This window comes from Solanum verrucosum, unplaced genomic scaffold (assembly GCF_900185275.1).
Source record: "Solanum verrucosum unplaced genomic scaffold, falcon-dt-bn FXZP01000125.1, whole genome shotgun sequence".
Lineage (NCBI taxonomy): Eukaryota > Viridiplantae > Streptophyta > Magnoliopsida > Solanales > Solanaceae > Solanum > Solanum verrucosum.
Genome location: NW_026019923.1, coordinates 3595506 through 3620403, shown reverse-complemented (window position 1 = coordinate 3620403; position 24898 = coordinate 3595506). Strand labels below are relative to the sequence as shown.

The 24898-nt window shown below is 31.3% G+C and overlaps 3 protein-coding genes across 5 annotated transcripts in view; 1 reads left to right on the top strand and 2 right to left on the bottom strand.

Moving 5' to 3' along the window:
• The window catches only part of LOC125825787 (UNC93-like protein 3), a 111102-nt gene that overhangs the window by 29831 nt on the left and 56373 nt on the right, over positions 1-24898 (bottom strand). The gene's annotated exons all lie outside the window — the stretch shown is intronic.
• Positions 304-3653, bottom strand: LOC125825957 (actin-depolymerizing factor 1). The gene is made up of 3 exons (XM_049505249.1): positions 3504-3653; positions 837-1102; positions 304-743 (listed from the first exon to the last, which is right to left on the bottom strand). The coding sequence occupies exons 1-3, from the start codon at positions 3504-3506 to the stop codon at positions 593-595; spliced, it is 420 nt and encodes a 139-aa protein (XP_049361206.1). The 5' UTR covers positions 3507-3653; the 3' UTR covers positions 304-592.
• Positions 16209-24820, top strand: LOC125825746 (arginine biosynthesis bifunctional protein ArgJ, chloroplastic). Of its 2 annotated transcripts, none has more exons than XM_049505065.1 (17): positions 16209-16360; positions 16861-16986; positions 17814-17937; positions 18201-18274; positions 18752-18796; positions 19013-19063; positions 19145-19213; positions 19400-19458; positions 19656-19725; positions 20098-20178; positions 20254-20340; positions 20980-21102; positions 21596-21658; positions 22900-22977; positions 23059-23204; positions 23660-23730; positions 24466-24820. In XM_049505065.1, exons 1-17 carry the CDS (start codon positions 16298-16300, stop codon positions 24546-24548), a joined length of 1413 nt encoding a protein of 470 aa, XP_049361022.1. In that variant the 5' UTR covers positions 16209-16297; the 3' UTR covers positions 24549-24820. The 2 variants fall into 2 exon arrangements, with proteins under 2 accessions (XP_049361022.1, XP_049361016.1); XM_049505059.1 differs by having other exon boundaries at positions 16222-16360; positions 16855-16986.

Sequence of the window (24898 nt, the reverse complement as noted above, 5' to 3'; positions counted from 1 at the left end):
GATAAGATGTACGCAAATCTTATCTCTACTATACTTTTATGGGGTAGAGAGGTTGTTTTTGATAAACTCTCGACAAGGCAAATGTGACTAAGAATCTTCACTTCCCTTGTATCATTATGTTTGAGAAAAAAAGATCAAATCTTTGAAGGAAAAAACACTGTAAAATGCTCATGAACTTCTCTTGACAACTACTTATAAACTACAATTAAATCAAAATATACAAACTTGCTAATTATAACATCAATTAGCTTTGTTTGTATCCATTCCAAAACAAGAATCACAAAGTAAAGTGTCAAAAGAAGATTTTGGAAAACAATCTAAAATGTACCCTATCCCTCAGAAATGGATACATATTAGTTTATAGAATCAAGCTACTAGTTGAAAACTTGGAACAAAAAAAGTAACAAATTACATCATATATCAAATACCAGAAAACTTGTTCATTAAAAAGTACATATACTGTAGAGCACTTGGTAACCAATATACCAAGAATCTGTCACACTGTAAATATTTCCTTGAAGTAGAAAAAAGATGATTGCATAAGGAATTTTCACTTCTTATAAGGTCCATCTGATACCTATTCAGTCGATATCTAGTTGGCGCGGCTCTTAATAACATCAAGTCCCATTTCGGTTGGGTCGGTTGCTTGCAACTCAACCTGAATTCCATCAAGCTCTCTCTTGAATCTTTCCTTTGTACTGGCATAGATCATCTTGCTTCTCACTCTTGCTGTGTCAGGGGACCTTGAAGAGAAGAAAACGAAAAAAAAACACGTTGAGACAAAAGGAATACATAACAATTTAGTTTTAAATGGTGATGAACATTGAGAATACTACCATGCAATGAAAAAGATCCTGCTTTTCTGGCAATTCTCTGCAGTGACGAAATCAAAATCATAGACAGCATATCGACATTCATTATCAGGAAGACACGCAGTGAAATCCTCGTAACTTTGGGCTGGCTCACCAACCTTTTCAACCACAACCTGCTTTTGTTTCTCCTCTATCTTAAAAACAATAAAGCGGTGAGTTCTTTTTGCTTTCAGCTCCAAGAACCTTAACTTGCAGTCATCATGCACAGCCATCCCGGACGCTGCATTAGCCTATACAATAACCAAAATCCTCTGTTTGTGTTAGAACTTGTTCAATGTTTAATCAATCACAAGATTTTGAAGCAAAACGGTTCAATACTTCTCATAGAATTACATCAAAAGAGACCATCACAATAAATCTCCATTGTTCTCCATTCATCAATCAAGAGACACGACTCACGAGCAACAACACTAAATGTGTACTAGGTTTCATTCACGGAAATTAATGCTGTCACATTGGTCTGCAGCAGCGGAGTTTATCCTTGTCGTAACATAGCTTTCTAAGCTGTCCTAAACGAGCTCTGAACGCAAACAAGTGTAACTCCTGCATTCAGGGTAATGACTGGAAGGGGGACAGGTGGAGAGTCAAGTTTCAAGTGAATCTTGGCAGCGGATGAGCACAAGCAGGTAAACAGCTCATACAACATTTGTTTTCTCTGTCACCTCACCTACTTTAGTATCAAATAGGACACGAACTGATGGTTACATAGGAAGACCACATCATGACTTAACATTTTTTATTCTAAAGAAATGGACCTTGGGTCTAACTCAACACCAAAAGCTCCCAAGACCATATAAAGAGACCTATTAACCCTTTGTGAGCCAATGCGAGACTCAAAAAAAACCACGCACCGAGGACTGGACATCTGGCGGACAATACAAGATTTAGGTATCAGTGACACTTCTCATTGGTTTAGAACTATGTATCAATGTCAAAAGAGTGGTGGCAGCAGATTACTCTTCCAGAAACAATTGTCAATTATCATCAGCTAGAAATTTGAAAAAAGAAATGATCTTTCATTGGTCCAATTGATCTAATTCGGGTCCATTCTTATTCATATATTCCTCCAATACACGGCAGCCAAGTAATAGAAAAAGAAAATCCAAATGCAAAAAAATCTTAAACATGCATTAGATCAAAAGAGTACAGCTCCATAAACTCCCCTTAGATAGTAAATCATACTGTTTTCTCAAATTTTGTACTCGGCAGATCAAGAAAATCATCACACATTGGATCGACGGAATACCTACTAATTAAACACTTAATCTGAGCTGAACCCACATAAAATTAAACCAAAATTTTCAATTATAACAACTGCTGAACTGCCTGTACTAATCAAATACTCGGATCAACCCATAAGTTCACAAGATTTCAAGCTGAAGTAACCCCAAAGATTCCATAAAGTTCAGTTTCTTTAGCCAATACCCATATTTAACTCATCACGTCAATCATAGATCAAAAACTAAACCATTTACAAAATCTTCTACTAACACACCAAAAAAAAAAAAAAGTAAACCAGGAAGATCAAAAATGAAATTTCCATAAAGATCACTTGTTTAGCCAACATCCATATAAATCATCAAATCAGATCAATCACAGATTAAAAACTAAACCCATTTACCAAATCTTTCTACTAAAACAGACAGACACACACCAAGAAAAACAAAAGTAAAACAAGACATCAATGAAATTTCCATAAAGATCACTTTTTTAGACAACTCACATGTAGATTATCTAATCAGATCAATCATAGATCAGAAACTAAACCCATTTACAAAACCTTTCTACAAAAACAAACACACACACCAAGAAAAACAAAGTAAAACCAGAAGAATTCAACAGTGAAATCTCCATAAAGATCAGTTTTTTAGCCAACACCCATCTGGATTATCTCATCATATCAATCACAATCACAGATAAAAAACTGAACCCATTCACAAAATCTTTCTACTAACACCACCAAGATAAACAAAGCAAAACAAGAAGAAAACCAACAGTGAAATTTCCATAAAGATCACTTTTTTTAGCCAATACCCATATAGATTATCTAATCAGATCAATCAAACACTAAACCCATTCACAAAATCTCTCTACTAACACACACACACACAACAGGAACATCAAAGCAAAACAAGAAGAAACTAACAGAGATATTCCCGTAAAGGTCAGTTTTTTAGCTAACACCCATATAGATTATCCAATCAGATCAATCAAACACTAAACCATTCACAAAATCTCTCTACTAACACACACACACAACAGGAAAAACAAAGCAAAACAAGAAGAAAACCAACAGTGATATTCCCATAAAGATCAGTTTTTTAGCCAACACCCATATAGATTATCTAATAGGATCAATCAAAAACTAAACCCATTCACAAAATCTCTCTACTAACACACACACTACCAAAAACAAAGCAAAACAAGAAGAAACCAACAGCGAAATTTCCATAAAGATCACTTTTTTTACCAACCCCCATATAGATTATCTAATCAGATCAATCAAAAACTAAACCCATTCACAAAATCTCTACTAAAACACACACACACAACAAGAATTAACAAAACAAGAAGAAATCAACGTTGAATTTAAAATGCAAGAAAAGCAAAAGGGGTTGAAAATTGACTCACCATTTTGATTGTATTTGAAAATTCAAAGAGATTGAAGAAGGGTTCAAGGCTCAATAAGAAAGGGATGTTTTATGTGAAATATAAAGACTAGAGGAGCTCTTCTTCTTCTTAATAAAGGTGGCTTCTCAATGGAAGGGAATTTTTATTGTGTGGTTGTCGTACACAGTAATTATTGTGTGAGTGAGTGGGGTATAAAATTTTACTAATCACATGACTTGGCGCCGCGTATTTTTCAATTTAGCCGTCGGCTTAAGCTTAAGCTGCTGACCGACGACTACATTCCAACCTCACTTTTATTCACTCAAATTACGGTCTATTTCGATAACACTTAAACATAAGTTATTTGAGAATTAAAACACAATTTACGATAGCCGATAGGTTTAAGAAATAATCAATACATTAAACTTTTAAATTTTGATGGGTAAATGATTAGTGAAAGGTAAAACATTCTAATTTTTCAAAATTAGTAGTTTAAAAAGTCAAAATTGTTAATTGAGTATTTTTGTTACTATTAATCTATTTGGATAGACTTTACTTTTAAGTTGAGACTCTATATATTCTAGTGGTGTAGCCATATGTAATAATGAATTATCAGTTAAACAATCTTTGTCAAAAAAATTGTAATATGTATATAAAAAGTTAGATAAAATAATTCGGTCAATTTATTTTTGATACGTATATATTATGTCTTGAACATTTTTTTAAAACTTTTTAACTTTATTACTATCATATTACTTGTGGAATTAAAGTGCATTTGTTGTTATAATTATTGTATTTCTAACTAAATATTCATATTTACTCGAAATTCCGATAAAAATTTGTATCACATCATATAAAATCCGTTATAAAAGAAACATTTTTTTATTAAGAACTTGTTTTCATTCCCGTTACTTTGATAGTGGTTAATTTACTATTAACACTGTCATTATAAGTTGTTTGAATTATTGTATTTTTTTTGGTTATTTATTTTATTTGTATATAGTATTATCTATTCTTTACAATATGGCTTCGCTTGAAAGAGCAAGCTGAGCTAAAAGGAATATATTCCCTTTTTACTATATTTAAAAACTTAATTATATGATTACTTTTGTTGTTTTTTTTTTGTTTTTTTTTCTTCTTTTTCTTATTATTTTTTTAAAAAAAAAATGTCAATTTGAGTAACAGATTGGAAAGTAAATGCCACAAAGAGATGGGTCCATATAGAATCTTTTTTTGCATTTGTCTGCGTTAATCCCACGCTATCTGATTTTTTTAAAAAAAAATTCTCATTTATTTGTTGTGTCCACAAAATTATATTAAAATTATTATGGAAAAAGAATTAAATAGTAGTAGTGCAACTCAAGAAAAGTGGGTGAATTAATATGAAATGTGATTGGATGGTTGAGACTTGAGATCACGTCATTCTTGATCAGAGATCATGGTTCGAATTTTGAAAATGAAAAGAATCATATTAAGAATGACTTTCCGAAAAATAGATCGTACAGTGCACAAATTTAAATTTAATCGAAGACTAATATAAATTTCGAATATTAAGCGGAAAAAAAAAGTGGGTGAAATAGTAGCAGTGCAACTCAAGAAAAGACATTATATTTGTTTTCTTTAGAAATTAAGGTAACATTTGGTTGGGAGTACTTGAAAAATAAATCTCGGCTATAAAATATAACATTATTATAATTTGATTTCATTTATCACAAAGAACTTAATATTATTCACAATTTCTTCTGTACTATTCTTTCTTTTTTTGGGTAACTAATACCCCATAAACTATACAAGAAATAATGTATTATGTAGTGTATTATAATTAAAATGTGGAATTAATAATACATGAATTGAAAAAAATAACCATTCATATAGTAGTTATTATTTTATTTTGTTAAGAACATAATTTAAAATATATAGTGCATAGTAATATGATCACAACAAATCAAACAAGCAATAAAAAATAATTTGTACAATTACCGTCCACAAATTATAATTTCTCCATCTCTTGTTATTACATTATAAACTTTGTATATTGTTTTCTCGAGTCAAGGATATATCTGAAACAAATTATCTTTAACTCAATAAAATAAAATTATGTATATTCTATCTTCTCTAGACTTCGACTGTGAAATCACAATAGTATATTAGTATTATTATCAAGCATCTTATAATTTTTCCCTTTTTATTAAACAATAAATAAAATTTCCATTACAAATATAGATTAATGGAAGCTTAAATAAATCTTCAAAAAGTTTTGCAATTGCAAAGCACTATTGGAGGTTTTTCTTGGTCAAAGGAGACACAAAAAAAAAGTGAAAGATCTTTTTTCTTTATTATACATGAAAACTATATGGAGTACTATTTTATTTGTGGAAAGGGGAAATAAATAATGTTATTGGACTCGAATCCACGTCTTAAATGGTAAAATAACTAGTAGAAATTCCAAATTTAAATTGAAATGGTTAGATAATATTATTATGGAATAATAACATTATTAATTCTTCAATTATTGAAATTTTTTAATTTGTCTTTTAAAAGCAATATACAAGTTTTACATAATATATGAATAATTACGCAATAAAATGATTAATAATTACAATAAATTTGTACATATTCACAAGTAAAATAAAAAAAATGTGTATATACTAATTAAAAGTTAATTATATTTAATCAGATATCAGAATAACTAAAAATCAAATTTTACTAATAACCTATTGAACAAAAATTATCTTAACCTTAGTCTAAAATATAAATAATAATATGAAAAAAAAAAAATCATTATTTTTGTATACATATATATTAAATTTTGTTGAAATATAAATATTAGTCCTAAAAAAATAGTGATATTTGTGGATCCATTCATGAATGCCTTTTGGCTAAGCATTGCTAATTCCAGCAATACATGTTAGGAGGACCACAATTAACAGGTCACTCTTTGCCTCTTTGAAAATGACTTTTTAAAAAAAGTTATTTTATTGTTTATTTTGGATTCGATCGTTATATTATTTGTTGTTATTGATATCTTTTTCATTATATACTTAATTTTTTAATATATTTTAATACTTGATCGGATGACTTAATTATCAGAAACAACCTCTCAATATTCTTGCATGCATAACACTTTCTTCTGACTCTACTAATAGAATTATATCGGGTATATTATTGTTGTTGTTGTTGTTGTTGTATCGTTTCAAAACAAAAAAGGTTATTTTGTTGTTTATTTGGGTTCGATCTTTATATTATTTGTTATTGTTATTGATCTAGATTATTTTCTTTGTTTACTTGATATCTTTTGATATGTTTTACTTGAATCAATGATTTATCAAAAACAAACGCATGTGTTCACACCACTTTATTCAAACTCTACTAATAGAATTACATCATATGTACTATTATATTGTTGTTGTGTCATTTCAAAACAATGTTATTGTTATTTGAATGAAGCTCTAAATAAGAAAACCAACGATTATAGTGGAATAGTTGAGATCATTTCATTCGGAAATAGTCTTTATATTTTCATAAAGTAGGGTAAAGTCGTGTATACACCATCCATCTTAGACTCTACTTGTGAGATTACATAAAGTATGTCGTTGTTGTATCATTTCAAAAAATAATAATATATATTTTGTTATTCGGATGAAATTATTAATAAGAGATCACCAAAGATTATAGTGAAATAATTAAGATCCATTCATTCAGAAACAACATTTTGTACTTTCATGAGGTAGGGATAAGATTACCCTATTGTTAATGAATACGATTTCCTCATGCCTAATCAAATATTCCGAATTCAAGTTTTAAACATAAAAAATTATATATAAAAAAAAATCTCATTAAATAATTTTATATAATATGAATCTGAATTAATCGAATCAGTATTCAAAAAATTAGGTAATTTAACAGGATAAGAGAATGGAAAAGAAGTAAATGTTGCTTGACGTTATGAAATGCTCTTACATATAACAGAAATATGGGCAGCTTACATAAAATTAGGTCAAGTTGAGTTTGTCAAGATTCTTGTACATTTAATTAGCAATAACAAAATTAGTTTATGAAATTATAATTTATTTAATTTTGAACTGGTTATTAATTCATTCTTAGTTTAGTCTATTTTAGACTAACTTATTTTTATCTATCAAAAATTGAGTTGATATCTGATTCAAATTGATTTATGAAAAATGATGAAATTAAAACTTAGTAGGAATTGGACGAATTGAATTTTAACCAGTATTTTTAGCTCATATCAGTCTCGTCCATTTATTAACTCAATCTATTTTGACATGTCTAGATTCTATTCAATCCGCACATTTATGACGTCTACATTTAACCATATACGATATTTTATTGAATTTATGGGAAAATTAAAAGTGTATATATTTGTATAAAAGTGTATCATTGTGTGTGAAAGATATTAACATTGTATAAAAACGTGACATATTTAGCTATTGAGACAAACTTCAAATTTTGTAGATAACCTCCTTATACTATTTCCAACAAATTGAAACAATACCTACTTTAAAATTCTCAAAAAAAAAAAAATAGATTTGAAATTCTTCAAGTTTGTTCAACAATTGTGTTCATCTTATGTAATTTGATTTTCACCATTTAAATCTTATATAATTATTATTTTAATCATAGTTTTTTTAATTACAAAAATTTAGAAATATAAGAACATGATAATGCACTTCCTTTGAAGCATACACAAATATGAATCTCCTTTGGATCTATAGAAAAAAATCAAAATATAAAATTTCTTTTAAAAGTTCAAAATATAAAATTGTAATATCACAAACAACCAGGGAGAGTTGTGTAATTGCCTCCTTAATTGTAGTGGTTTCTGTAAGTTCTCTTTTTTCTTTTTGGGTTTACTTTGGATGACTAGTATTTGTGTTGGAGTCTGATTAAATCCGAATTTACACATTATAATGCCTATTTCTAGAGGCGGTGCTTCCAGTAAGATTTTTTTCCATTTTCATAAGCTCGAATATGAGACGTCTAATAAAGAACGAAAGGAATCTCAACCATCCCATTACATCTTATATCCAACTTTTGGACGATTTGATGTAAATTTAATGAGGTTCTAAATGAAATGCAAATTGAACTTCAAGGTTGAAGAATAGATTTATGTATATCATATATACGTTACGTATATAACATTTATACAATACTGATGCACATGACATACGTAGGATTTATACAATATATACAAATAACTTATAATGATATACATGTGACATACACAGTCAAATACTTCTCCTATTCTTTTATGCATTGTTCTCAAACAAAAATGTAATTGTCCATTGTGATTTTGCTCCGTTATTTGAGTTCGTTCGAGTTCTATAATTTGCATTGCCATGCGATTACATAAATGTTTTTTCATTCTATCTTGGGAAGAAATAATCAAATTCTTTGCAACAATGGGAGGTTATAATTTCTTAAGGATACACTTTATTGAATATTTACTTTGACATAATTATGACGTTTATAGTCTTCAAAATTAATCACTATTAAAAATAAAATAATTAATTTTATCTTAAATTTCTAAATAACAAATATTTTGATAGGAAAAGTTTTTTTTTAGAAAATTCTTGTCAAAGTCACGTCCAAATGCAAGTACCATCTTAATCTAATTCAGATATTTAAAAAAAGAAAGAAAGAAAAGAGAGAGAGAGAGAGAGAGAGAGAGAGAGATTCAATGTACCTTATGAAAAAACACAATTGAAAAAAACCAAGAAAATACAGTACCAAAATCTCAATTAACAATTTTCGTTAAAAGGTCTCGGGTTCGAGTTCCTTTGATATGGAGTCTTCTTTGTTAGGAAGTGCTTTATTCCTAAAATGTGAACTTTTCGATGTGAATATAAATTCAGTCAGACTCCAATGTGGATACCGAACACCGAATACTGGGTGAGATACAAAAAAATATATTATATTTTGTACTTGTTGCTTGACTTTCTTCCTATTCTACGTTTACTTTTACTTTTCTATTTTTTTTATTTTGCATATTTCTTGAAAATAATAATTAATATAAATATTTTATCATAAGAATCATATTAATTGATATATAATTTTACATTTTGAGAAATAAACAATTAATATAAATGGTAAAATATTTATTTTTTAAAAATATTTTCTTGATCAATTAAAAGTAACCAGTAAAAATAAAAATTCATATTTAAAATACTTAATAAGTAAAAATAAACGGAGAAAGTAAAATTCAGATCAATTTCTGTCAACTTACCATAAATTAGTAAATTACAATAATCAAAAGCAATTTCTTTAATTTGAGCAGCATTCACGAAGAAGATAAAACAGACAAAAAAGATTAAACAAAATCATGCCATTTTTGTTCACGATGTTGACTTTACTATCATTAATTGTTACTGTCCCATTTTCATGGATGCAATGAATTTGATCTATATATTTCTTTAACATTCAACTATTCTAAATTATTTTTTTGAACGGAGATGGATCTAAGATTTGAAAGTTTAAGAATTCGAATAATTTGAGGGATTTAAGAGGGCGTGAGGGTCACTTTTCCTGGTTTATTGTTTTAAATTTTTACTTGTTACTTTTAACATATCAAGAAAATATATAATTTTTTATTTTACTTTTAATATTTTTCAAAATATAGCACCATACATCAATTAATATGAATATCTAGGTAAAATGAACGAAGAGAGAGTAAATCATTTAACAAAGAAGTGTTGATAAACATTTTATAATACTTATGTGTTCAACATAAAATCAAATTAGATTATTTTTAGATATTTGAAAATTATACGAAAAGTTAAGTAACAATCCTTCTTATAAATCTTAAAATATTGGTCAAGGTTCATATAATTTGACTCTCAAAAAATGAAATGTGACAAAATAAAAATGACGGGGAGAAGCACCTTTTTTTTTAAAAGTAATTAACAATTGTTATGTTTTCACCACTATTCTCTCCTTCTTTGTATTTGAATTTGTTATACTTGAATCAACGAATCTTTCAAAAACAATATCTCTTACTCTATAAAATAGTCATAAAATTTACGTAAATTCTACCCTTCCAAAATCACTTATGAAATTTTATTAGATATATCATTATTATAATTTTTAAAAAAAGATTATTATCTCTCATTTGATCATGGATTTAAAGTTATTTTAATTTTTTGAAAATTATTTTTGGACATATATTTATTATAAGAAAGTTACAAATTTCCAAAAATGGTCATGAACTAATTTGTAAGAACCTTTTAAAATTTATAATCAAACGCTAACTGATTTCTTTCACTACACCCTTCCTATATATAGAGAGATAGTCAACAACCACTTTTCTGCTTATCTAAACTACACACACACAGAAAAAAAATCGAAAAAATGTCTACAGAAAGGGCAAATCGCCATCAAAGGAGGCCATCTCAGAGCTTCAATTTTGTTTTGCCGGAGAACATTTCGTTAACTGATCCGGTGGCCGCCGATTCCGACAATGGCGCCGGCGAGCAAATTAAGGTTGTTCCGCTGCCGCCTGCAAATTCGAAATCTGGACTCGGCCGTACTGCTAGCGGAGTTTCATTGCCGCCGCTGCCGGCGGAGACGTCGTCGGAGAAGGAGGGAACCTCACGACGTCAAGGATGAAATTAATTTTTATTTTTAGTTAATTACTTTGTGTTTTTTTGCTTTGTGATCAGTTGATAATCTACATGAATCTTTTTTATTAATTTTAATTAATAAAAAAGTACTTTTTAAATTTATGTGTTTTAAGTTTGGTGTATGTTATTTTTTTTTCTTGCCAAAAGATGGAAGAAAATAGAAAGATATTTCCCGTAACTCTTTGATTCTAACATTCACCTATACGTTTAGGCAATCGTTCGACTATAAGAATTATTTACGTGTTTTCTGAACAATTTTTTTTATGTTGTTTTGAAAATAGTGTTTGGTTGTAAAATTTTCAAAATCGGAGTTGAATCTGAATTTGGAAGAGGTCCAAACTTATTTTTTTCTATTTTGACTTGGCACGGAATTTAAGAAATTAAAGAAGATTTTTTGAATTTTGTGGTTCTAAAATAAAGTTATGTCAAATATATAAAATTGTCCTTAGTCTTTTGGTCTTAAACATGTCATTGGAAAGCTAAAAGTAAAATGTTATAAAAAATAGAAAAGAAATCATTCTTCTTGAAACTTACTAAAAAGAAAAGAAAGTCATTCTTTGTGAAACGGAGGAGTATGTAATAAAACATAACTCAATTTCATAAAATTTAAATAAAACAAGAAATATTTAAAATTTATGATCAAGTGCCACTATTCAAAGATATTCTAATATAGTACCCACACTTCAATTTTAAAATCATAACTACAACTTTTTAAAAACTTATATTCAGTCAAATTAAGACACGTAAAATATTTCTTTTTCGAAAGGTGAATTTAGGAGTGACTCATTCAAAACATTGTCATAAAGTTTGGTCCCTCTAACTCCTAATGGGTCAAGAATTGTCGGCCCATTTCATAGTTTGCCCATCCTAGCCCATACTGTGTGTGGATGATTTGCACAAATATGATAATTTTCGGTTAAACTTAAACTGTTTGACTCTCAAAAAATGAAAATGGTCATATAAATTGATAAACTGTTTTAAGTTTGGTGTATGTTATTCTTTTCTAGCCAAAAGATGGAAGAAAATAGAAAGAAATTTCCCGCAACTCTTTGATTCTACCATTCACCTGATACGATTAGGCAATCGTTTGACTATAAGAATTATGTATGTGTTTTCTGAAACAATTTTTTTTATATTGTTTTGAAAATAGTGTTTGGTTGTAAAAAAAATTAAAATCGGAGTTGAATCTGAATTCGGAAGAGCTCCAAACTTATTTTTTTCTACTTTGACTTCATAAATTTCAAATGATTTTTTTTTTGTTATTTTCCAATAAAATATATAAAGTTTTGGCGTTAGTTTTATATTTTTTTTCATGTTTTTATTAATCAATTACTTATTTTTGGGATTTATCGAAAAAATAAAAATTTAAATAAAATTATTAAAAACGGGTCGGGTAGTTTATTTAAAAGGAGGGTTGATTTATGGGTTGGATTAGGTGTTTATGGGTTCGAATTTTTTAGGGACATAATTGATCCCTTTTCATTTTCATATAAATGTCATGTGGTAAAGTCTAAATGACATGGCAATTCCATGTGGTATTTAAAGAAATGAAAAATGAGTTGGATATAGACGCAGGCCAACTAACGCCCATAAGGACATATCTAGACAAAAAGTTGGACGGCGAGGGCACGAGTGAGCCAAACATTAAACGGAGGGTATATCTAGACCTTTTCGAATAGTTTAGGGGCATATTTGACCCTTTACCCTATAATAAAACATAATTCAATTTCATAAAATTTAAAATAAATCAAGAAATATTTAAAATTTATGGTCAAATACCACTATTCAAATGTCAAAGATATTTTAATATGACACACACTAATTTTGAATACATAATTACAACTTTTTAAAAACTTATATTCATTCAAATTAAGACACGTAAAATATTTCTTTTTCTGAAGGTGAATTTAGGAGAGACTCATTCAAAACATTATCATAAAGTTTGGTCCCTCTATCTCCTAATGGGTCAAGAATTGTCGGCCCATTTCATAGTTTACCCATCCTAGCCCATACTTTGTGTGTGGATGATTTGCACAAATATGATAATTCTCGACCAAACCTAAACCGTCTGACTCTCAAAAAATGAAAAATGTTATATAAATTGAGACGGAGGGAGTAACTATTATCCCCGATTAAGAAATTTGTGTATAGTTTCATGAATCATGTCGGACATATTATGATTATTTTATTTATCGTTAGATTATTCATAACTTTTAATGAATTGTCAAATTTGTTCTATTCACGAGTCATGTCACGTGGAACATGACTTTAAGTACAATCTTCATTTAACGAGTCTTTATTCGAAGAGTTATTAAACTATTCATAAGTCAGATAAGATTGACAAGTCTAATGTGTATTGTTCAAATAAGTACATCAATGTCATAGTTATCTATGGTTTTACTTCACCATCAAAAGATAAAGCGAGATCATTAGAGCTCTATCACTTTTAATTAGAGATCTTAAGTTATAGTCTATATTATATTTTATTTTTATAGAAAACACTTTATTTCTTAGTGGACTTATTCAACAACCAAACAAAATTAATCGAAATAATTTTTTTAAATAATATGAAATTGGAGTATCAAACGTAAAAAAATAATATTAATTTCACAATTGGATATAAGTTGGAACACAATAAGAGAAAATTAACCAAATACTTAAATATTGAAAATTCAACAAGATTTGCTGAATGCTTACTACTTTTCATTGAGGATGATATTATTTCTCAATAAACTAGAATTACAAGACAAAATTATAATAATTCAGTATATGTATTAGAATTCCAAACATATTTTAAATTCGTGCGGCATAAAACTTATTTAAGGAAAAAAATATTTTCTAACATGATTTTTTTTTTCATTGTTACAAAGTCATAGTGAAATATCCTTGTACTTGTTGAAATGAAAATGATGAAATCATATGATGTTTAAGATTTTAAATTTTAGTCTTTTATTCATACCACAATAACTTTTTTTTTTTAATGACATATCTTGTTTAAGATTTAAATTGTTTTTTTTTTCTTTTAAATTTGGTGCACAAAACACATGATGTAATAATCTGTATTATATTAAAAGCATGAAAGTCCTTAAAAATGATGATTGAACCTTTTGTTTATAGACCCTATGATATACAAAATTGTTTACTATTTTTAAAAAAAATTATTGTTTAATTATCATCCTAATATTTAAAACTTTAAAATTAATTAAAATTATGAGTTATGACTTGAAAGTTAAATTATGAAAAATACTCTTTTATTACTCTATAAATTTCCTATAATTAAAAAAAGAACTACAAAAAGCTATTAAACCTAAATATCTTATTTTTATTAGGTTTTGAAGAAACCTGCAACTAACATTAATCCAGCAAAGAGACATTCATTAGTCATTACCATGCTATTTTCATCATTTTTTTTTACAGTTTTTATTCAAATTTTGTTCTCTTTATTCAGCCCTTTTTATTTAAATTTTAGTGTTTCTTTGTTTCAATTGTTATTTAAATATTTTTCAGCCTTTATCACTTAAGCATATGTTCCAAATTCTTAAAGTTACTATTGAACAAGACCTGTCTAATTTATCGATTCTGTATTTAGTGGGACTTTACCCGTCCCAATCATCTGACAGACAATTGGACGGGTTGGGTCAAATTAAAATAGTTTATAATGAATTAAAATAACGATCATGTTTAGATCTAATTTAATTTAAATTTGCTTGAGTTAAAATGAATTGGATCAAAACGGAATAGATGATGGGTAATATAATGGGTCAACACCAATGTCGAAGTCAGAAGTTTCATTAAGGGGTTTAAAATTTGAAGAGTAAACACACAAACTAGTCATGGGGGTTCAACATCTATTTTATATATACATATAAAAATATTTTAACCATATACAAATAGTATAATTTTCTGCTGAAGGGGGTTCAGATGAACTCTTGAAAGGTGGCTCCGCCCCTGGTCAAGACCCAACCCAATCCAATTTTTACCAAGCTTAGTTGTTTTATTTCTTCTTTTAAATTATTTTTGCACCTAATAAAATTATTATTTTTCTTTAATATGGCTATATATAACATATCAAACTGAAAAAATAAAAGTTTTTAAAGATATTTTGACAAGATTTCTTATGAGCCAATTCGAAGTACATATCAATCCAATTTTTAATGAGGTTGAAATGGGTTGAATTATTTTTTTTTGTTTCCCACCCGGTGTCCGGAGCCCACATTGGAGCTCCGACTAAATTCGGATCGTGCACTGCAGGGCCCATTCGGGGGTGACTCTCCCAACATGATTTTCTCCATACCCAGGGCTCGAACCCGAGACCTCTGGTTAAGGGTGAAGCACTCCCACCAGTGTATTACAACCCATATTGGTGAAATGGGTTGAGTTGAAACAGGTTGAACTAATAATTAACTCGCCCAAACTTAAACAAGTAAAATAAGTCGGGTTTGATTTTTCCAACCCTACTAACACCCCCCCGCCCCCCCAAAAAAAATAAAAATAAAAAAATGAAATGGGTTGAGTTGAAACAGGTTGAACTAATAATTAACTCGTCCAAACTTAAACAAGTTAAGTAGGTTGGGTATGATTTTGCCAACCCTACTGAACCCCCTTTGCCTGGCCCGTTAGACAAGTACTCCATTTGTTTCAATTTATGTGACACTTTTTCTTTCTTTTAGAGTTAAACAGTTTAAGTTTGACCAGAAATTTGCGTCTGAAATCTTTCAATTTTTTTTAAAATGAAATATATATATTTGTAAATTACGTAAAAGTCCTATAAGTAGCAAAAATTGACAATTCACAATAATTAAAAGATAGTATATAAAAAACTTAAAGATCAAAGATAAATTTGTTTGAATTTTGTAATCTGAAAAATATCACATAAATTGGGACAAATAGAATGCTAAATAATCATGAATCACGGGCAACATAAACATAATTAACACCAAAAACACGAGCATAATAATACTTAATACTTAGGTAACGCCATTAACTAATTAATTAATTAAATTAAAACCTAGGTTGTCCCAAAATTTTTTTGTCCACCGTATTATACACCTACTCCCAGTAATTGAACAATTTTTTCTTTTTATTTTGCTTTTCCTGTGTTAATAATTTCACAGATTTATGTTCAATTTATGCACAAAGATTTGAGTTCAAAACTCTTTAGCTTGACCCACCCAAACAATGTCTCTATCTGTTCCTCACTTCATCTCTGTCAGCAGATTTTCAGACCTCAATGGTGTAAAGGTTAGTTTTTTTATCTTACCCTTTAATGTTCTGTTTGATTACCCATGAAAATTTCTGCAGAAATGAGTTTGGGATATGGTAGTTTCAGTTGAACACTTGCTGCTAATCTAAGAATCAAGAATCTTGATTTTTATTGTAAAAAATGTCCCTTTATTTTGTTAGTGTAATAGCTTGATGGTGCTCAAATTACTTGCATTTTGTGTGTTGGGGTTCTGTTTTCCTTTTTTCTATTTATAATCGTGGTGTCTAGGTTAGCTTGTGCACATTTCGACTAAATCCATGGGATACCAGTTACCTCCCGAGTCCCGAGGCTAGGATTGATGAAAAGAAATTAGCTAGTGTATTTTTATTTTGTCTCTATTGGGGTTTGAGTGTGAGACCTCACGGTTCTCAATTCACTTCATTGACCATTAAGCTACACCTTGGGTGTAAAAAAGGGTTCTTTTTCTGTGATTTTTTCAGTTTACAGTAGGTAAAAAGTGTGAAATTTTAAGCTGCAGGTACGTGGTTCGCCAAGGTGTTTTCAGAGAGATTGTAAAGTATTTACAGTTATATCAATGTCAAAAGAGGCATCAAATTATATACCAGCAGCTCCTATGTTTCTCCCTGAAGGACCATGGCAACAGGTGAGGGGCTTCTCTCCTCTCTTTATATGTTTCTTGTTTCAATCAAACAACTACACCTCAATGCTAACTAGTTGTCGTACTGATTCAACTATATACGTTCCACTCTATTGGGGCCAATTTTGTTTAAATACTAAATTAGGAGGTATATGCAGCTAGACGTTTATGTAAATATCACACTTTTTTTTATATTTACGATGGTGGTTCATGGCCAGCTTGCACGAAAGAGAAATCTAAATATTACATTATACCTTTACTAACATATTTATAATGTTATCAAGTATTGTAATCTCTTTGATTGGTGCGACTGTTTTATCTACTGAGATTGAGACGTAGCTTTCTGTACAATAGTGTCTGAGATATAATGTGGTACTATGAAACAGGTGAGTTCCTAATTAGTGCTAGAATGTGGTGAATAAAAGCAAATATAGCCATTCTAAGCTACTCTAATAGACATTTTACAGCTGCTACAATATTTTTAGCTAGAGACAAGATAGATAATTGGGGAATGGGGTCAACATTCTAAAAGTAGTGCTAGCATAATTTTGCCAGACCCTCATTTCAGGAGAAAGCAAGCAAAGATCTATTGTAAGCTTAAGCTCATCGAATTTGTTAAATTATATATCTATATCTGTATGTATATATGTTGCTAGTATATGGTTCTTGATAAAACTTATGCAAACAGGGATAATAGTCTTTTTTTCCTGAACCTCGTTGTTTCTGTTTCCTCCACTTGTTTGATATTAGTTTTCTAATTGGACGGGTGATGATTCAGGATCAATATGATATAATTTTGTCTGTAGACAACTTAGACTGCTTCAAATGTGTAGATTCCTGGTGGTGTTACTGCTGCAAAGGGTTTCAAAGCTGCTGGGATGTATGGTGGATTGCGTGCTCTTGGAGAGAAACCTGATCTCGCACTCGTCACTTGTGATGTAGATGCCATATCTGCAGGTCAGCTACCCTGATATAGTCCTAGGACATCAGTGTTGAGCTTTTCGTAGGTTCATGAGTGAAAAACTATACTGTTGCTTTTTTAGAATTCTTACCTCCTTTCCCCCACCCACTCCTTCCTTGGGAGAGAAAAGAAACATACAGCTTTCTTGAAATGAAAAAGGAACACATTTGTTTGGCGGTTGTGTTAAAACTTACCATCTAACAATCAACCAATAGAAACCGATGAATCAGGAATCACCATTTTCTTGTTTTTCATCCAGGGGCATTTACTACAAATGTTGTTGCAGCTGCACCTGTACTATACTGTAAAAGCGCACTAAATGCATCTAAAACGGTATGTAGGAGACTTTGTACTTATTGTTCTGTCTCTCACTTGTGGTGAAAGAACTTTTTGTCACCTCTAGAACTGCCAACTCTCAACTTTCATGTGCTATTGTAGTTCTGTACTCTGCATTCTGTTTGCTTATCCTATATTGACTTATGCAATGATGAGATACAAAAAGAAGAAAAGTCGTTGCAATTGGTTACTATTGAGCCGAAAAAAGTTTTAAATTAAGCTATCATGCTATCTTATTGGTCTCCTTCACAAGTTTAAGCTGATGCTTTTGTATTTTTATGATTTATTATAGAAAAGGATGCATCTCCATTTATATTTAGGAATGAATCCAGACTTTCATGAATTTTTACTATTTTGTGAATCCAAGAAGCATATTAGAAGTATATATTAGTAACCTGATGTCATGGATTGGTTGCAGCGAACTTGACTGCTTTTGAAATCTTGTCTTCTTATAAGAATACTACTACTTTTCAGGCTCGTGCGGTATTAATAAATGCTGGTCAAGCTAATGCAGCAACGGTAATTTCTCCTGAATGTTTTAATTGGAAGCTCAATTTTTGAACTTTAGTTCAAAGCAGGGTGCATCTCCTCCTCTATTTTCAATTTGATTGGCAGTAAAAGCAAATCCAGACTTATCCAACTTCTCAAAGAAGTGATAGGCTTTGTGATGATGTCATATCACTTTTCTGCGTTATTTGATAATGTGACTTGAGATTTTCAGAATTTCCCTTTCAGGGTGATGCAGGTTATCAAGATGTAATAGAGTGCTCAAGTGCACTAGCTAAGGTTTGCAGTTTGTCCATTTTGGTTTAGACTTTAGATATTTGGTTTCTGATAGTAATTTTCAATAATTTTCAATTGTAATAGTTACTTCAACTGAAGCAAGACGAAGTCTTGATCGAATCAACTGGTGTAATAGGTCAAAGAATAAAGAAGGTAAATGCTTACGTGTTGCACTTAATTGATTTTTCCTAATTGCTTGAACCTCTTTCTTGCATATAACAATACCCAATGTTGGATGCCTTGAATTTACATTTCTTTGGCATATTTGTGTATGATTTTACCGTGCGAGTTTTTTCCCTGACCAGTAACCCCGTTTTTTTATGTTTACATCACTTGCAGGAAGCACTTCTCAACTCACTCCCACATCTTGTTAAACAGCTTTCACCAACCGTGGAGGGGTAATCATCTTTTTCTGATGTAATAATTTATATTTTTAATTGGCATCATCGGATTTTATCCTATATTAATTCTGTATCTTTCTTCCCTTATACTTACCCATTCGTGTTTGTATTCATTTGTTCTAAATAATGAACTTCAATCCACTCTAGATGGTCTGTTCTGGGTACAGATTGCTGATCTCACATGGCATTTGCAGGGCAAATTCTGCAGCTGTAGCTATAACGACCACTGATCTTGTTAGTAAGAGTGTGGCTGTTGAAACAGAGGTAAGATTAATTTTCCAGCATTTGTGTGTTTGTTTGATTAAGGTTCTTCAATGCTATTATTCATTACTCTCTGAATTTGTATGACAGTTTGAGTCAAGCTATTTATATTGGGTAGAGTTCTATTAGATGTCATAATTATGGTTTTGAAATAATTATCATGTAGTTTTCTTAATCATTCAAGTTCCATTTTCAAAGCTATATGCTTAATCCGGACCAAAAGCAGTAACTTAGCACTTAGGTGAAATCAATGTATAGTCGGACTCAAGACCGTCTGTAGTTTGTGTATCCTTAAGTTCCCATTTCTGAAAGGAAAGAAACTATAATGGATTCGTAATGATATATATATATATATATATCTGTACTTCTGCTCAGGTAAGAGGAACTCGAATCAGAGTTGGGGGCATGGCAAAGGGCTCTGGGATGATTCATCCTAACATGGCAACAATGCTTGGTGTAAGTATCTTCAGAATTCCTCCCGTTTCCACTTAAGCAGTGAGAGTAGCTTACTGGATTCGAGCAACTACGCAGGTGGTAACTACTGATGCCTCGGTTACAAGTGATGTTTGGAAAAAGATGGTACAAGTTGCTGTAAATCGAAGTTTTAATCAAATTACTGTAAGTAAGAAATTTTATATTGTTTTAATAATAAAAAAACATTATTCTGATCATGCATGAGGACTGGAGTTCAATGGTAGAAATTTTCCCTGAGTTGCATATGAACATTTCTGGTGTATTTAATTATCAAACTAAATTTTGAGTTCACTGAAAGTTTAATTGTCAAATAGATCAAAATTTTAAATATTCTCCTTATTCTATTTTCCTTTCTTCTCTGGCAATCTATATGTAAATTTATTGAAGTAAAGCTTTAGATTCATGAAACTTATGCAAGTTGTTTCCACCTGGTTTGTGGGTCTGAGGAAGAGAGATTGATGCCGTGTGGTTTTGCTACATCAGTACTGGTAGAAGGTCTTTCGCATGATATATCTGAGACGTATTATTTTTTCTGTAATGTTGAGCAGTCTTGTGTTAGTTTTTTGGTTGCAAGTTTAAGTTGTGTGATTTTATCAAATCCATTTCCCTATAATGCTAATAAACTCCCTGATTGATTTGACTCAGCCTGTTCACATATTTCAAATGAATTCATGTTCATTTGCTTTGTGTACTGCATTTCTGTTTATCCTCATAATAGACACAACAATGTATTCAATGACTCTGTTGCATGATCTAAATCCAGGAGAGCATATATTTTGACAGGTCGATGGAGACACTAGTACAAATGATGCTGTCATTGCTCTTGCCAGTGGACTTTCAGAATCATATGAGATTTCTTCTTTGAACTCCTCCGAGGCAGAACACCTACAAAACTGCCTTGATGCTGTATGTGCAATAATTTCCTTTATTTTCTTTATTCTTATCCGACTAGTCTATCTTGACCAGGATAGTGTGTTCGTAACTAGGTTGTGTCCAGTTCTGTCTCCTTACAAGTTTCTGTGAAATTAGCATCTTCAACCTGCCATAAAGTTTCTCTTATTTACCTCTTTTGTTGTCTTATAAGATAGTAGAAGAGTCAAATTTGTGATGAAATGGACTTTCAGCATGATGATTTCGATTCATGTTTCTATAACTTGATCTTTGTGTTGAATAGTTCAGCCTGGACACTCTTTTGTCATGGGTTTCGCCATAATGGATTGTATGCCAATCGCTTTCAAGCAAGAGCATTTATATAGCTTAGCAAAATTACTGGTCACAAACGAAGATTCTTGTGACCTGTGAAGTATTATGAACATGATAATAGAGGAATTTCCAGATAACTCATCAGGAAAAAAGGTATATCCTTATAGCTTGCAGGATTGACTCGATTCCACTACAGGTAATGCAGGGTCTAGCAAAATCAATAGCTTGGGATGGCGAAGGAGCAACATGTTTGATTGAGGTCTGTATTTCTTTATTAAATTCCTTATGAGCTTTGACCAACTTCGATTTGCAGTCTTGTTTCTTAAACATGCATAAGCTTAGCAACCAACTGTAGAAAAGTAGTTCTCATCTTATTTTCATTTATGCTAACCTGATCATAGACGAATACTAGAAAAGAATGATTAAACAGATGGCCGAGTAGCTGAGGTATAGGAGTAAGAAACTAGAGATCCAGGTTCGGATCCCTACTACAACACATGGTGTGAGTTCATTTTCTTCAGCTTTGGTGGGCATGTTTACTGGGGATGTGCTTGTGGGTTGTAGCACTCTGTCGGGTGGCAATCAAGGTGCGGTCCAGACAGCGTCATAAAAAAAGAGAACGATTGAATGGGTTATCATAGTTGAGCTTGTTAAGGATAAATTTAAAAGAATAATTTGAAGGTATCAAAGATGAAAAAGGATATCTTGTCTTGGTCATAGAAATAAATACATGTAAATTGTCTTAGTTCATTTCCCAGCAAAGGGCACCCAAGGGTGTGGCAAAAATGGTCAATGAAGTGAGATGAGAGCTATGAAGTCTCATGTTCAATTCCTAGTGGAGGCAAAAACATTAGGTAGTTTTTCCGCATATGTCCAAGTCTTAGTGAATAAAGTTACCCGAGTACCTGTGTTGGTAGGAATAAGTTACCCGAGTACCTGTGTTGGTAGGAGTTGGGAGGTAACAAGTACCCCGTTGAATTAGTTGAGGGCGCGCATGGTTATACATATAACTAATATAAGTAGAAGGTCATGAAAGAAATTTGCATTATCTGATGTTTATACCAATACTGGAAGATGGTAGCTTTGCTATATATAAGGAAAGAAATCAAGCTATGGCGGAGTGCTTGATCACAATGCAGGTTATGGTAGGGTGAAGGTACTAGTGTTTTAAATATAGGATACACAGAATATTAATTCTTTTTTTTTTGGTTTGACACTAGATTTGAATTCCTTTGTCACTTGGCATGATAAAGGACACTATCTAAGTGGAGAAGGGTAAAAGGACAGGTCCATTATCCATCGAGTTTCAAACTGCACGCCACTCGCCCTCCAGGATTTCTCGGTTATAAAAAAAAAAGGGGACAATCATGTGTTTTCAGTTGAAAAAATGTTTAAAATGTGGCTTCTTAATCTTCCAGTTCATTGATGAGCATATATACACGAGGTTCTAGAATCTCTTTTTTTATTTTTAAAGTTTTGCTCGTCTCTAATTGGACATAGGTGAGGGTTGATGGTGCTGATAAAGAAGCTGAAGCAGCAAAGATTGCACGTTCAGTGGCTTCCTCTTCACTTGTCAAGGTATGAAATGAATTAGTTTGCATATCTACTTGGAGCTATCTAGAAAGTACATTTTACTGATACTTTCCTTTCTATAATCAGGCTGCTGTATACGGTAGGGATCCAAATTGGGGTCGTATTGCTTGTGCTGCTGGCTATGCAGGTATTCCTTTCAACACCGACAAGCTTCGGATATCACTTGGAGATATTGTGCTTATGGAAGCAGGGCAACCACTTCCATTTGATAGGTATGGAGAACAATACCCCCCATTTGTATTGCTTTATTAGGCATGTGCCCTGGAATTGCCTTCTAGTGTCAGTTCTTGTCTCTAGAGAGAACTATAACGCTTCTTAAACAGACGCCTACAAGCACACTAACTAACTCATTTTGGTTAAGTTTGATGCTACTCTGATTTTCTGATCAATACATAACCAATTCCTTTAGCTCTTGAATGCTTAATTTTCCTGGTGAGGCCTTAGCCATTATAGAGCATAAAATAGTTCTTTTGTCTTGGATAATATCTCAACCTCAAATTAGTGGTTCTTGCTCCAGTATTCAGTAGGATGCTAGACCTAAAGTACATACCACCTCATTTATATTGCTCTATACGCTTTAGCACGTGATGCTCTTCCATAGATTTTTTTTTCCTTTCTCTTTTTGTTTGTCTCTCTTTGGACATCATAATCTTGGGTCTTTTTGCAGAGTTGCAGCTAGCAATTATCTCCGAAAGGCTGGTGAAGTCCATGGCACTGTTGAAATTCAAATATCTATTGGTAAGTTTAACATAAACAGGCATATTCACATTGTACTTCCTCTGCATTGGTGTATCGTGATGAAACTAAACCAGCTCCATGGCATCACAACATAACTTTAGAGATATAAGTACCCAGAAGACTGTCCCTATGCAAACTAGTCTTTGAATAGTGCATTGACTTGATTATCTATCTAAGATGACATGAACTGAGACTTGTTTCCAACATGCTCGACAATCACTGTTGCTTGAGATGTTGAGATCAGTACTACCTCTTGTTTTTTCAGACTTGACAGGGCATCTTTTCAACAACTATTCTTAACTTCTTGTCACTGCAATTATCATTTTGATTGCTCCCCTCTCTACCTCAATATAGGAGTGAGTGTTTTTAAAAGTTTACCTTCTTGATCTCCATGATAGTGAAAACGGTTCATACATTCAGGTGGACAGGATAATATCTATCTGCTCTACATATGTGCATATACAGTTTCCAGTGCGACTTTAGTTTGATAGTGTCTCCCACCCCCTTTCAAACTACGAAGCCCTCTGATAATGGGGCAATGTGTGTTCTTCCATAACACTTTCTTATCCTCCGGTTCCACCTTCTGAGGTTCAACAAAGACGACTCAATGTCACTACTACCTTCATCTGAACATCTGCTTTGTTCATGTTTCATGGATTCGTTTATATCCACTGTAGTTTTGTGGCTTCTTTGCGATGTACGTATAAATTTCAGTCGAGTGTTCTCCATGTGCAGGTGATGGTTCAGGAAGCGGACTAGCATGGGGCTGTGACTTGAGTTATGATTATGTCAAAATTAACGCAGAGTACACAACATGAAACAGGACGTGTTGTTCAAAGATTGAAGTCTCTCCTAATAAAGCAGCTCAGGCTCAGCCATTGTTATTGGTTCTGTAGTTGTAAAATTCAAATGCAAAGTAACATGTATGGATACTGCTGGAACCAGCAAAATTTTGCTATAGATTGACAAAACTTCCCAAGTTGTTATTTCATCATTTCACACATCTTATAAACTAGAAGCTCCTATGGCATGTACCTTAAATTCAGCGCGCGGCGTCCATTATTTTTATAAATTTGTATCTTATTTATTTCCAAGTCTTGTTACTGTGATTGGCTTACAGATTTTCATGATCAAAATCTCAAAATCAGAAAAAAAAACGCAATGAAAC